General features: G+C 46.8%; 1 protein-coding gene across 8 annotated transcripts in view; it reads right to left on the bottom strand.

Annotated features, from left to right (window-relative positions):
* SLMAP (sarcolemma associated protein) overlaps positions 1 to 13,013 on the bottom strand; it is a 1,084,481-nt gene that overhangs the window by 600,283 nt on the left and 471,185 nt on the right. For all 8 annotated transcript variants that reach the window (XM_078661565.1, XM_078661566.1, XM_078661561.1 and 5 more), the window contains exon 9: positions 9,869 to 10,006. In XM_078661565.1, the coding sequence (XP_078517691.1) occupies positions 9,869 to 10,006 (138 nt within the window). The remainder of the gene's footprint in view (positions 1 to 9,868; positions 10,007 to 13,013) is intronic.

Below are 13,013 nucleotides of genomic sequence, written 5' to 3' on the forward strand. Positions count from 1 at the left end.
ATAGTTGTCATCCCCAAGGATGGTAAACCGCGAGATCTTTGTTCCTCCTACAGGCCCATATCCCTGCTAAATGTTGAACCCAAGGTATTGGCGAAACTCCTGGCGTCCCGCCTCCTGACGGTCATTAGTGGCTTGGTCCATCCAGATCAATCCGGATTTATCCCGCATCGCAACACGGCTCTGAACCTACGTCGTCTTCACGGCGCGATTGCGAGGGCGGGGCTTCTGACGGAGCCGGCCATTTTGGCATCGTTGGATGCCTCAATGGCTTTTGACACGGTGGAATGGCCTTATCTTTGGGCGGCTCTTGAGAAATTTGGTTTCGGGCCTGAGTTTATTGGTTGGATCAAGTTATTATATGCGGAACCTCTGGCACAAGTAGTGGTCAATGGTAGGGTTTCGGCTCCTTTCACCCTTGGTAGAGGTACCCGTCAGGGATGCCCCTTGTCTCCGTTGCTTTTTGCACTCGCCCTGGAACCATTGGCTGCTTGGCTTCGGTGGGAACCTTCGCTCAAGGGGATTCGCTGGTCTCCGGACTTTGAGGACCGCGTTTCACTTTACGCGGACGACATTCTTTTATATCTCACCTCCCCGCGCAAATCTCTGTCTGTTTTATTTGACGTTCTTGCTTCCTTTGGTGCCAACTCAGGCCTCGTTATTAACTGGGCCAAGTCCTGCGTGTATGTTCTTTCGGGTGTTTTGCCCCCGTTGCCGAGCAGACTTCCTATCCAGGTGGTCCAGTCTGGCTTCAAATATTTAGGGATCTTTATTACGTTGGACTCCTCGCTCCGCTTTGAGCGTTATCTCCTCCCCCCGTTGCTTAGATTGCGACTGGATGTGGCCCGTTGGCGTAAGCTTCCTTTGTCTCCTCTGGGCAGGGCGGCCCTGTTTAAAATGATGTCCTTGCCGCGGTTCCTTTACGCGCTCCAGAACTCCTATGACGCAATCCCCAAGACCTATTTCCGAGAGATCGAGAGTCTTCAAAGGCAATTGATTTGGGACGGGCGTCCACGTATTGCCCTCGCGAAACTCACCATCCCTTGGTACGACGGGGGCATGGCGCTCCCCGATATCAAGCGATATTACTGGGCTTCCCAGTTGTCTGCTATTAATCACGTGATGTTTTCACCGGGTCGGAATCCTGCGTTCGAGATGGATAGACTTCAGCTGCCGGGTGGGGACTTTAATAGAGCGCTTTATTCTCGATCAGCCGGGCGCCATCTTGTGGGCCCATCCAGGATTGCAGTAACTGTATGGCGAGCCGCGAATGTGAGTTTGGGATGGGAGGATCGACTGACGCTGGCGACGCCGCTTTATGCCTCGGAACGTTTGGGCTGTCTCTGGTCTACCAAGGGTTTCGACCGCTGGGATATGATTGGGATTTGTAAGGTGGGTGATGTATGCTCGAAAGGTAGTGTGAAGTCGTTCCAGGCCCTCCAGGCGGAATATGGTTTGAATGGTAGGGAATTTTTTCGTTATCTGCAGGTCCGGCACGCCCTCGCCTCAGTTTTGACTCCTGATGAGGCCCTGCCCGAGTCTTCCCCCCTCGAAGATCGTGTCCTTGATGGGAACCTGCCTGATAGCACTATTTCCCTGATCTATAAGAAGCTGATCAATAATCGGGCGGACTTATTGGCCCGACTTCGGGAGGCTTGGGTCAGCGATGGGTTGGAACTGGACGACGAAGATTGGCAATCGGCACTCTCTTCTCCCAAGGAGAGAGCCATTCCTGCCCGTCTCCGTTTGGTTCAACTTAAGATCCTTCATCGAGTGTATGTCACTGGTCCGCGTCTGGTGGCGATGGGCTTTTCCTTGGATGGGTTATGTAAGCGTGGTTGTGGGTCGAGTGCTACCTTTTTACACATTCTTTGGGAGTGCCCGGTTGTGGCGGCTTACTGGACTGCTGTGCTTGAGGTGATGACTGACGTGACTGGTGTGGCCCTGCGGCCGGAGCCTCGACGATGTCGGTTGAATGTGTGGGAGCCCACTGACTACTCTGTGGCCCAGACCAGATGGGCTACCTTGGGTTACATGATTGCGAAACGGGATGTTGCGCAACTCTGGGGCGCTTCCAGGCCCCCTGAGGTCTCGAAATGGGAGGATAACATGGACTGGTCCATGTTTCGTGAGAAGACTGTTTATGTGGCATGGGGCAGACCCAGGGCGTGGACGAAGATTTGGGGCCAGTGGAATGAATATCGTGGGGATATCTGTACCCCTCCCCTTGTAGGCACTGCTGAGGTTATCTTATCTCCCTAGGCGAGCGTTCCCGGAACCCTTTCATGCTGTTTTTTGCATTTTCGATTCTCCCCGCTGCTCCCCTTCCCCCCCGACCTTGTTGGAGCCTCAGGGCTCTGGGTATGTTCTCCTGTTCGTGGACCATCCCCTCCGTTCTTTGGGCTGACCTTAATTACCATGCATTCGCCTTTTTAGTGTTTGTTTTGCTTTTTGTATAAAATAAAAATTCAAAATGCTCTGTGACATGTGGGGAGTAATGCTTTGTGCTGGATTTGTACCTGACCACGGGTGTACATTTCTAATTCATGCCTTGTGCCTTATTATTAGCGGCCAGCCCGTGAGGTTGTAGGCCCATTCTTGTATTTTTCTATGCTTGCTCAAATAAAGGTTTTTGAAAAGAAAAAAAAAAAAAAGTTACTTACCTTCAGTAATGCTTTTTCTGGCTGTTGATTCATCACCTTTTGAATTACCCCTGTGCCAGCATTCCACAGAAACTTTTTCTTAGCTCTCCCACGTGGACATCACAATCGCACGGCTCTGCTTGCGACTCTGTATGATGTTACCCGAGCCATAGAAGACATCGTTGGCATGCTCACGTCAGTTCCACCCATTTTCTCTGTGCCTTTGAGGCGAACAGGTGGACTGACAACATAATTGGAGTATACCCAGTATACAATATATACACAAATACACAAGGTATATAGTCAAAGAGGAAAAGCTAAAGAAACAAAGCATTTCCTAACAACAAAAAGACATAGGAGAATATCCATGTCAAACAATGACAAATTATTTAGAGATACGAATGTGGACAATGGGGAGGAGGGTGCCTCAGAGAGGAACCACAGGCAGATACTGTATCCACCAGAAAAAGCATTACCGAAGGTAAGTAACTTGTTCTTCTGATGGATACATCTGCCTGTGGATTCCTCACCTCTTGAATTGAATCCCACAGCAGTCCCGCTCACCGAGGAGGATATCCACTTACTCATACCAAAAAGTCCTGCAGCACAGAATGTGCAAAATGCCATCCCTCCTCACCTCAGAATCCAAGCAATAATGCTTCGCGAAAATGTGGAGGGATGCCCATGTTGCAGCCTTACAAACATCCACTACAGGGACACCTCTATCCAAAGCAGATGTGGAAGACTTTGCTCTAGTAGAATGAGTTCTGATACCTTCAGGAGGCTCGCCAGGGCATAGCATATCTTGATGCACAAGATTATCCAGTTGGAAAGCGTTCTCTTGTGGACGGCGTTGCCCTTCATCTTGCCCACAAAGTCAACAAAGAGCTGGTTATACAACCTTGAGTCTTTGGTTCTGTCCAGATAGAAGCTGGCCGCCATTCGAGGGTCCAGGCGGTGAACTCACCTTGGAAGGGTGAGGGAAAGGGGGAGGATAGAAGGCAGGCAATGTAATAGACTGTCCGAGGTGAACAGGAGAAACCACCTTAGGGAGGAAAGCAGCCCTGGTCCTAAGAACCATTTGTCTGCATGGATAGTAGTGAAAGGGGACTTAGAACGAAGATCCTGCAGCTCCCTTACCCTTTTGGTTGAGGTAATAGCCACCAGAAAAATAGTCATAAAAGAAAGTAGCCTCAAAGGACAACTATGAAGAGGCTCAAAAGGAGACCCCATCGAAATATAAGAACTAAATTCAAATCCCACTTAGGCGTTATAAAGGGAGTGGGAGTAACGCTATTGGTGAGACCCTTAACACCATCAATGCTACAGCATTTCCCCCTCAGCGCTGGCCCTCATTGATTCCCATTGTTCGTGACGAGCTGAGCTCGTCATGAGCACACGAGCAGTGTACTGCATGACGAGCTGAGCTCGTCATGAGCATGGAAGGGGTTAATAAACTTCATAACAATGGGGGATTTAAATAAAGACGGCTGCTCCAGCAAACAAATGAAGGCTGAGAAGTGCCCTTAACCGTCGCCACAGCACAACCTTGCTGGGTCAAAGAGAGTGAAAAACTAACTACATCCGATAAATGGGACTTCAAAGGCTCAACGGACTTCTCTCCACACCACTACACAAACCTGGTCCATCTACAGGAGAAGTAGAAAGTAAAGTAAAAAGCTTAAGTGTCTCCTGGACGATAAAATAACAACCACCACATCCGGGGGGGAGAGAAAGAACTCAGATTGCCCCACTCAATCTCCAGGCATGAAGGTGCAGGCTCTGGAGGTGGGGGGTGTACAACCTGCCCCTACGAATGCAAGAGGAGATCTGCACTGTGAGGGAGACGGAACAGAGGGTGCGATGGTGAAGAAAGTCTGTGAACCACATTCTTCTGGGCCAATCCGGGGCGCTCAATACATCTTGGTCACGGTCTTGGCGAATCTTCCTCGGAACTCGAGGAATCAAGGGTATGAAGGGGAACGCTTAATAGAGTTGTGAGCCCCTATCCAATTGAAACACGTCCCCCAACGCTCCCCGCATCGGAAACTGGAGACTGCAGATTGAAGGGCAGTAGGCGTTTTCTCAGGTGGCAAAAAGATCCACCAGAGGAAACGCCCACTGCTTGAAGATGTGATAGACTACGTCCGGATGAAGCCTCCACTACTGATCGTCTGAGAATTGCCAACAGACTGTCCGCACGCACATTCAGCACCCCGGCCAGATGATTTGCAATTAAACAAATCTGATGATCCTGAGCCCAGGACCTTAGTCACAGCGCCGCCCTGCAGAGACTATACAGCCCTACGCATCCCTGTTTTTGTACCACATTGCGGTAGTGTTGTCCGTTAGGACTTGAAATGACTGACCGCGAAGGGAGGGAAGGAAAGCCTTGAGGGCCAAATGTATTGTCCACAATTCCAGAAGGTTGATGTGGAACAACCTTTCCTCTGAAGACCAAAGACACTTTATCTCCAGATCCCCCAGATAAGCACCCCACCCTAGATCCGTGATCACTGTGGCCACGAGTTGAGGAAGCTGAAAGGGCTTCCCTTGAGACAGGCTGCCCTGCATACTGCACCAAGACAGCTTCGCTGCACTGTCTCATGAGATTCTGACCATCTCCCAGAGATCTCAGTTGTTCTGAGACAACTGCCTGCGGAGGCACCACTGGAGTGCCCTCATGTGCCAGCATGCATGGTTGACCAACTGAATACAGGATGCGAACAGACCCATCAGGCGTAGCACCTATAGGACTGGAACAACTGCTCCATCGTGAAACAAAGGAATAATGTCCTGAATGTCGAGTAGCCTCTGCGGAGGCGGGAACGCTCGACACACAGAGTCCAGTATGCTCCCTATGAACAGGTTGAGCTGAGAGGGCAGCAGGTGAGATTTGGGTACAATTATCGAGAAGCCCAAGTCGAACAAGAGCTGTGTTGTTACTTGCAGATGATGCAGCACCAACTCTGGTGACTTTGCTTTGAGTAGCCAGTCATCCGGATAGCGGAAAACAGGAATCCGCAACCTTCTGAGTTGAGCTGCCACCACCGCCATCACTTTTGTGTAGACCCGAGGCGTGGAAGTAAGACTGAACAGGAGGACCGCAAACTGGTAGCGCTGAGATCCTACAGTAAAACGAAGATACTTCGATGCAACTTCAGGATGGGAATGTGAAAATATGCGTCCTGCAAATCGATCAACACCATCCAGTATTCCTGCAGCAGCGCCAGAAGAATCTGAGCTAGCGTCAACATCTTGAATTTTCCCTGCTTGAGGTAAAAATGTAGGACCCAGAGGTCTAGGATCGGTGTTAAACAGCTGTCCTTCTTGGGAATCAGGAAATAACGGGAGTAGCGTTCCTGACCCTTTTCCTGCTCCGGAACTACCTCTATCGCACCTTACTGTAGTAAAACAAGAACCTCTTGCTGAAGGAGCAGCAAATGGTCCTCTGAACACCAGCCCTGGCGAGGAGGGTAAGGAAATGAAAACTCTCGGAAGGGTAGGACGTACCCATTTTCCACAAGATTCAAAACCCAAAGATCTGATGTAAAAGATTTCCAATCTTGTAGAAAATGGAACACCCGACCCCCTACAGGACCAACATGCTCCCAGAATGCTGACGGCCTCGAAAGGAAGCCAACTTCCCAAAACCTTGCTAACTCCTATATCCATAACCCCTAGGTTGGGACTGCAGTCCTAAGGATTTTGCAGTAGCTCCACTGTCTTTGAAACGCTATAGATCCGAATCCCCCTTTGCATCAAACTGCAGATAGTCTGTGCATCTGGAGAGAACCCAAAGACCTGGCCAGGCCTCCTGGTAGCCACGAAGGAACCCATCCCCCTAGCTACTGAATCTGTAGTACCCAGATGCGACTGGATTACCCGACCGGCTGCAGCCTGCGTGTCCACCAAAACTTAAAAAAAAAAAAAAACACGGTCATTCTCTGGCAACTTAGGAGCCAACTGTTTCGCCGAGTCGATTAAGGCATGGATATACCTCCACAACAAGCATGTGGCATTAGTTGAGTAACGCCATACTTGCAGAAGAGAAAACCTTCTTGGCAGACTGCGCTAATTTCTTAGAGTCCCTGTCCCCCTGAGTTGTGGGGAACGACCCAGCCGATTGCTTGGAACAAGATGCCTGTACCTTAAGGAAGGAAAAATCAGCAGGAGCAGGCTCATACCTTCTTGCCACAGTCCTTTAAACAGCGGGGGAAAATAAGGGCTTCGCCCACACCTCCAGAATCGGCTCTGTTAAAGTCTCATTAAAAGGCAATAGAGGTTCTACAACAGAAGAGGGTGAATTCAACACCTCAGTAACAATATTTTGCCTGATCTCAGCTGTGGGTAGTTGAAGGTCCAAAAGTTCAGCAGCCTTCCTGCTGACATCATGGTATGGTGCAACATCCTGCGAAGTTAAGGCATTTGGGGATGAAAGCTCCCACTCCGGGGGAAGTGTCTAAACCACTGGCCTCCTGAAGGCTCTTGAATTAATCAATGGAGTCGTGGATTTCTCCCTCTCCTGCCTCATCCTGCTGGTATTCCACTTCCTCCAGCAGCCTTTGGTCTTCTCTCCGTGAACACATTTTCGGATTGGCGTTGGTGGCGCCAGATGCGGCGCCGGAGACATCGGCGCCAGCGTTGAAGGAGGAGCCTCGGAAGCAGGCAACGGTGCCGCTCATAGTTGAAAAGATGACGGCCCAACACCAGATGGTGCCGAAGACTGTGGCCTTGGCGTCGAAAACCTTGGAGCCAGAAACTGCCATGGCGGGCCGTCGGCATACAGGGCATGACGGGTGTCTGGGCATATTGTTGAAGGATGCCCAAATTAAAGGCTAGCGGACCCATGGGGCCAGACGGCACACCAGTAGGGTAGGATGCCTTGGCAAACATGGCAAATATCGCATTGATAAAATGTGATGGATCAGACCCTGGACCTGGAAAGGGTGGACAAGGAACAGAGACTGGATCCAATCGAGGCCATGTGGAAGGCTGAGGCTGTGGCGCCAGGACGTCGGATCCAGTACAGACAAAGCCTCAGGAACAGGAGAAGACTCCCTGCGCTTCGGACAATCCCAAAGCTCCCGAGAAACAATGGGCGCCGGAGAACCCCTCGCCGTCATAGAATGGATCGGAGTCGCTTATGGAGAAGGTGACGGCGATCGACATCCTTAGTATGACGTCACAGAGCCAGAGAAGCCGACCTCAAAGCCCTACCCTTCGAAGATCGATATCGTGATCCATGCTGTTGCTTCTTTTTGTGTTTCCTCGACTTAGAGGTATGCAAGGTCAACGACTTCAATTTTGATCTCTTACAACGCTTTTTCTCCTTTTTCGTCCCATGCCATGAAAAGCTTGGCCTCGCGCTCTTTCAGTGCCTTCGGATTCATCTTCCAACAACTGGAACAACCTTTGACGTTGTGGTCTGACGAAAGGCTCCAGTCATCGCGGGAATCCGTGGTGGACATATGTCCCCCCACACTCCCTGCAAGGCTTGAATCCAGACTTCCTCAAAGTTGCCATCACACTGCTACACCAAGAGTGATGTAGAAACAAAGTAAAACGAAACCAATTGGAGAGTCCCAGAAAACTGTTACGAGTCCACGGCGCAGAAAAAAATGAACAGACATCACCACGCTGACTAGGTCTTCTTATGGCTCGGTTGATATCATACGGAGTCGCGAGCGGAGCTGTGCCATCCTTGTCAACGTGGGAGAACTAAGAAAAGGTTTCCGTGAAATGCTGGCGCAGAGGTAATTCAAAAGGTGAGGAATCCACAGGCAGATGTATCCATTAGAAATGTTTACATCCATGGACGGAACAGGGATAGGGGATAGGCGATATATGAATGAGGACTGAAGCTTGGAGCTGCCTTATGACGGTGGGCAACTTTCAGTAGAGGATGTTTTTGTTTCATCCACCCTAAGGAAATGAGACTAGCATGTTTCCACTGGCCTGATCTGTATTCTCAGGCTGCTGAGGATATATTATTCAGTGTTAAAAGGGTTTGCTTTGCAACTGGAAGGCTGTAAAATAATGATATCTGAGATACTCTCTTTTCGTTGAGCCTTGACAATGCTGCCGACAATGAGACTGTTGGTGATGATGGCAAGACACTGTTATTCGAAGGCGTAGTGGACCATGCGATTGGGCAGTCGTTGGAAACATGTTGATGAACAACAACACTCATTTAGGTGAAACTGACAACATCAAGGAGTCCTTGATGTCATAGTCGACGGCCATGAAGACGCCATTGACGTCGACAAGGCACTAAAGAGTCTTAGATTTGTTGTCAAATGGTTTGAGGTGCATTTAAGCAGAGTGAACTCCAGGATAATAGCATGAGTTAAAGGCACCGACAGCAAAGCTCATGAGAAGAGGTATTTGTGTTTCTTCTGTGAACTGTCCATTTTTTACCTAAAAATAATCTTTTAAGGACCTTTAAAGGCATCTGGAGTACCTTACCCTTGACACTATTCTCATTTAAAGTTATTCCATTAGATGCCATAGGATTAGCCTTCCCACGTACCTAATAGTAAGGGTGGTGACAATAAAATAAATCCTTAAAAGGAAGTATCTAGAAGAAAAAACAATTTACTCCACCCCAGTCACAGGGTCTAGAGAGCCCTTTTTAAACTGTTTCTGTTTAATAATAAATAAATGAAATGCTAGAAATATGAGTTGGTATAGATGAGCACAGCTCAGGGAGACCCCCTGCAAACGAAATGCGGTAAAATTGAATGATTCAACCTCTGTTGGGAGTATTCTAAGAGGGTGATGTCGCAGGATTGGTTATAGTTTAAGTTTGGTCCTATTTTAAAAAGGAAATAGATAAGACTATTAAAGTGTCTTTGCATTGCCATTACAGCCTATTATACTATCAGATACTGCTTTACTATGGTATCGTGGGTCTCCCACTTCGACAATGGGAAATGATTCAAGTATGTGAATCTATGAAAGATCCTATACTGGATAACAGTACAAGATCTACTCAGAGGAGGTGGTTTCCCTCGTTTTTATTTTTTTTATCTTGGGTACTCATTTTAAGGATTAAGATTATACAATAAAATCTACTGGAATATATATATATATAGTTTATTTTCAACATATGCGTATGCGCTCTTAGATAAGGGGATTGTTTAACCCATTTAAAAATGTTGTGATGTCAAGGAGGCATTTTGTGATGTTATGTTAAGCACCATTACCTTGCACATGACCTGACTTACCTTTAACTTGTCAGAGAGGTCTTTAATTTCATTTACAGCTCCATTATACTTGTTGGCTAGCTCTCTCAGTTCTTCTTGTGTCCGTTCGTTCATTTCTTTTAGGTGTGTGCATTCATCTTCTGTATTACTTAGACTTCTCTAAAATAAAGTTATCAGAAATGTAAGGTATGTTTCAAAACAGGTTTTTAAATTACATAAGCACTTAAATCATTGGGCAAAAGAACATGTCATTTAGACATAGCAATCAGATTATTAAACTTTAGCATGGAAGACGCAGGATGAATTTCCCATATTCTAAAAGTGGAAGCCCTCAGTAAAAGCAAGCATTTCCAATGCAGTAAAGTAAAAAGTTACTTACCTGTAACTCTAGTTCTCCAGTATTGGCATCTTTCCTAAATGCACATGCTTGAATCATTCCCCTTCATCGAAGTGGGAGTCCCACAGTATAACTAGAAAGTAGTATAATGTTATACTTTGACAAGAGGGTCTAGAAATATTAATTTTAGAACACTACTCACATCACTTCAAAAGAATCAAACTCCAGCTAATTAGGCCGCAACACAATGGTGACTAGCCACGCCCCTCAGAGGCTACCATACCTCAGATTTTCCAGCACTAGTGTTAAGTAACACCATCATAAATTAAGGTGAGTCTCTCAGGGGAGGAGGGTGTGTAGCATGTGAATCTTTGAAACATGCCAATACTGGAGAACTACAGTTACAAGTAAGTAACTTTTTCCTTCTTCAGTATTGGATCTTTCATAGAGTCAGATGCTTGTATCAGAATTCTAATTAGTCAAACTGCACAACTTAATTGTTAAGCAAATAACTGAGGATGGCAGGTATAAAATATTAAATGAGCGCTCACCTTATTGAAGTAAATGCTTGTACCACTAATGTATCATTCTGTACTGTTGATTCTAAGCATAAGTGCTGCATATACATTTGTCCATCTTTCCATGTTTCTGCTTTGCAGATACTGTATAGACATACCAGCAAACAAAGTTGTTGAGGGAGAAACACTCCTTGTGGAGTGTGCTTTTACTCTGTTTTGTAAAGGCCTTCCACCTTTGAGATGACAGAACTGTAAGGCTGCAGAAATCTAACTTGTTTTACTTTTCTGGAAAGTGAAAACCTTTATCAGAAGTACCAAATGCCACAAGTAATTATTCGAATTTTCTAAATGTACTAGTTGTATATATTTACAATTTTAGGCATCTCTTAATATCCAGAGTATGCAATGGCTTCTCTGCTACATTTTTTGGGTGCGGAGAGATAATCTTCAAAACAACTAGTTATTTAAACAAAATCTGGATGTACCTTTACGAATGAATCCATGATTTGATCTCACAATTATTTGTTCATTCCTGAATTGCATCTATGGCTCTTTAATAGTGAAACCATTACTTACTTTGCCAATGTTAGGGCTATCAATAATGCTCCAGGAAAGGAATGGAATTTTTGCCTTGTGAATGCGTTCAAATGGATTTACATTAACAGTGAAAGGATTATATTCAATTGCCATGGATCAGGAGGGTATTTTATTGGAGGGTAGACTCTAAAAAGCCATTTAGGAAACTCCTTGATGAATCTGATAGACCAAAAATATGGTGTGCCAGCAGAAACATTCAAAATGTTAAGTGTAAGAAAGACCGGTTGTGCGACATAGAACAGGTAAGCATGAATTCATTTTTTTACGGCAACAGAAACACGTCCAATTGAACTGGTTAAGGTTTGTTTGTAAGTTCTGCTCTGGCTTTGGCCAAAGTTTCCTTACAATCCCTTGGATTGTACAAACAAGAGAACACTTTCTGTTAAGGAGTCAAGCCAACAAGTGTAAGGATTTCAGCTCTAGATCTGTCTAACGATAAAATATTCAAAAAACAACAGTGCTCTGTCATGGTACACAGAACTACCAAGGGATAACCATATCGCTACGGCTGTAGCGAACTAATTTAAGAGCCTGTCAACCAATTCACATCCAGAAGTGCCTGCCTTGCCTCACACTGAGAACCCGGCCAGGTCCTCACATGAATCTTTGCCTTCACTTTTCACTGTGGCACATTACTTTCACCAAGGCCGCGCTTATCACTATCCAGATGTCCCTACATCGTTAGTGTGAGAAGTTAGCCTGGCATATGATGTCCACTATTCTAGTGGGCACCTTGCACCAGTCTAATCGACCCTTATTGATGGTGGTTGTAAAGTCAACCTTATAGACAAGCTATCCTAGTGGTAGCATGGACCAGCAGTCTTAGGCTAAGACTTCAGAGACCATGTGAAGCAAGCTGTTTTACCAATTATAATTCCTTGAATACCAAATGAAAGGACACCACACAAGGTATATATCAAATAAATATGTATTTATTCTAAACACAACCCCTCTGCACTCTTTATGAGGTCAAAGATCGAAGTACATCACAAGTTACTCAATAAGCATACGATAAGTTGCACAAATACAGTTATGCCCTAGGGGCCTCACAAACCATATACTACAGAAGTGGTATAAGAACCACGTGATAGTTAGTCAGCAGGCCTAGGGCCTGTAGAATCGCTGGGGCTACACTAAACAACCAAAGGTTAGGAAGTAGGAGACCCACGGGAGACGCGTGCAGTGTCTAAACACAGTCGCGAGTTACAATTGACTTATAATGGAGAACGAAAAAGTTACTGTTTAAGGACACTGCCGGATGGACTACGGTAATACCCCTTTAGACTAGGACACCGAGAGTCAAGACCCACGGGAGCACCGGAGTACTCGTGTTACCTCACCCAGGGAAGCCGGGTGCATAGGTGCCTTTTGGTGTCGGGTTTCGTCATTGTTTTCTATGGAGAGCTGCAAAGAAGTGCTGCAGGCGACCAGATGAAAAGTGTCCAGGTGGATCCAAGGATGGATCGGTGATGTGAAGAACCTGAAAGCAGAGGGGACAGAGTCTGGGTCACTAGCCACTGACCAGGAAGGAACCAGGCGATCTCGCATGCTTGAAGGTGAAGAAGGTGAGTTTGTCTCTTCAGCCACGAAGTCCAGGAGGCATCGACGACGACCAGGAGCTGGATACGAGCTGTCCCACGATGGATCTAGTTGACTGCGGAGTCGGTATACGGATTGGACCCAACAAGCCTCGGCAACCGCAACCCAAGCAGGA

Source organism: Lissotriton helveticus, chromosome 9, assembly GCF_964261635.1.
Source record: "Lissotriton helveticus chromosome 9, aLisHel1.1, whole genome shotgun sequence".
NCBI lineage: Eukaryota > Metazoa > Chordata > Amphibia > Caudata > Salamandridae > Lissotriton > Lissotriton helveticus.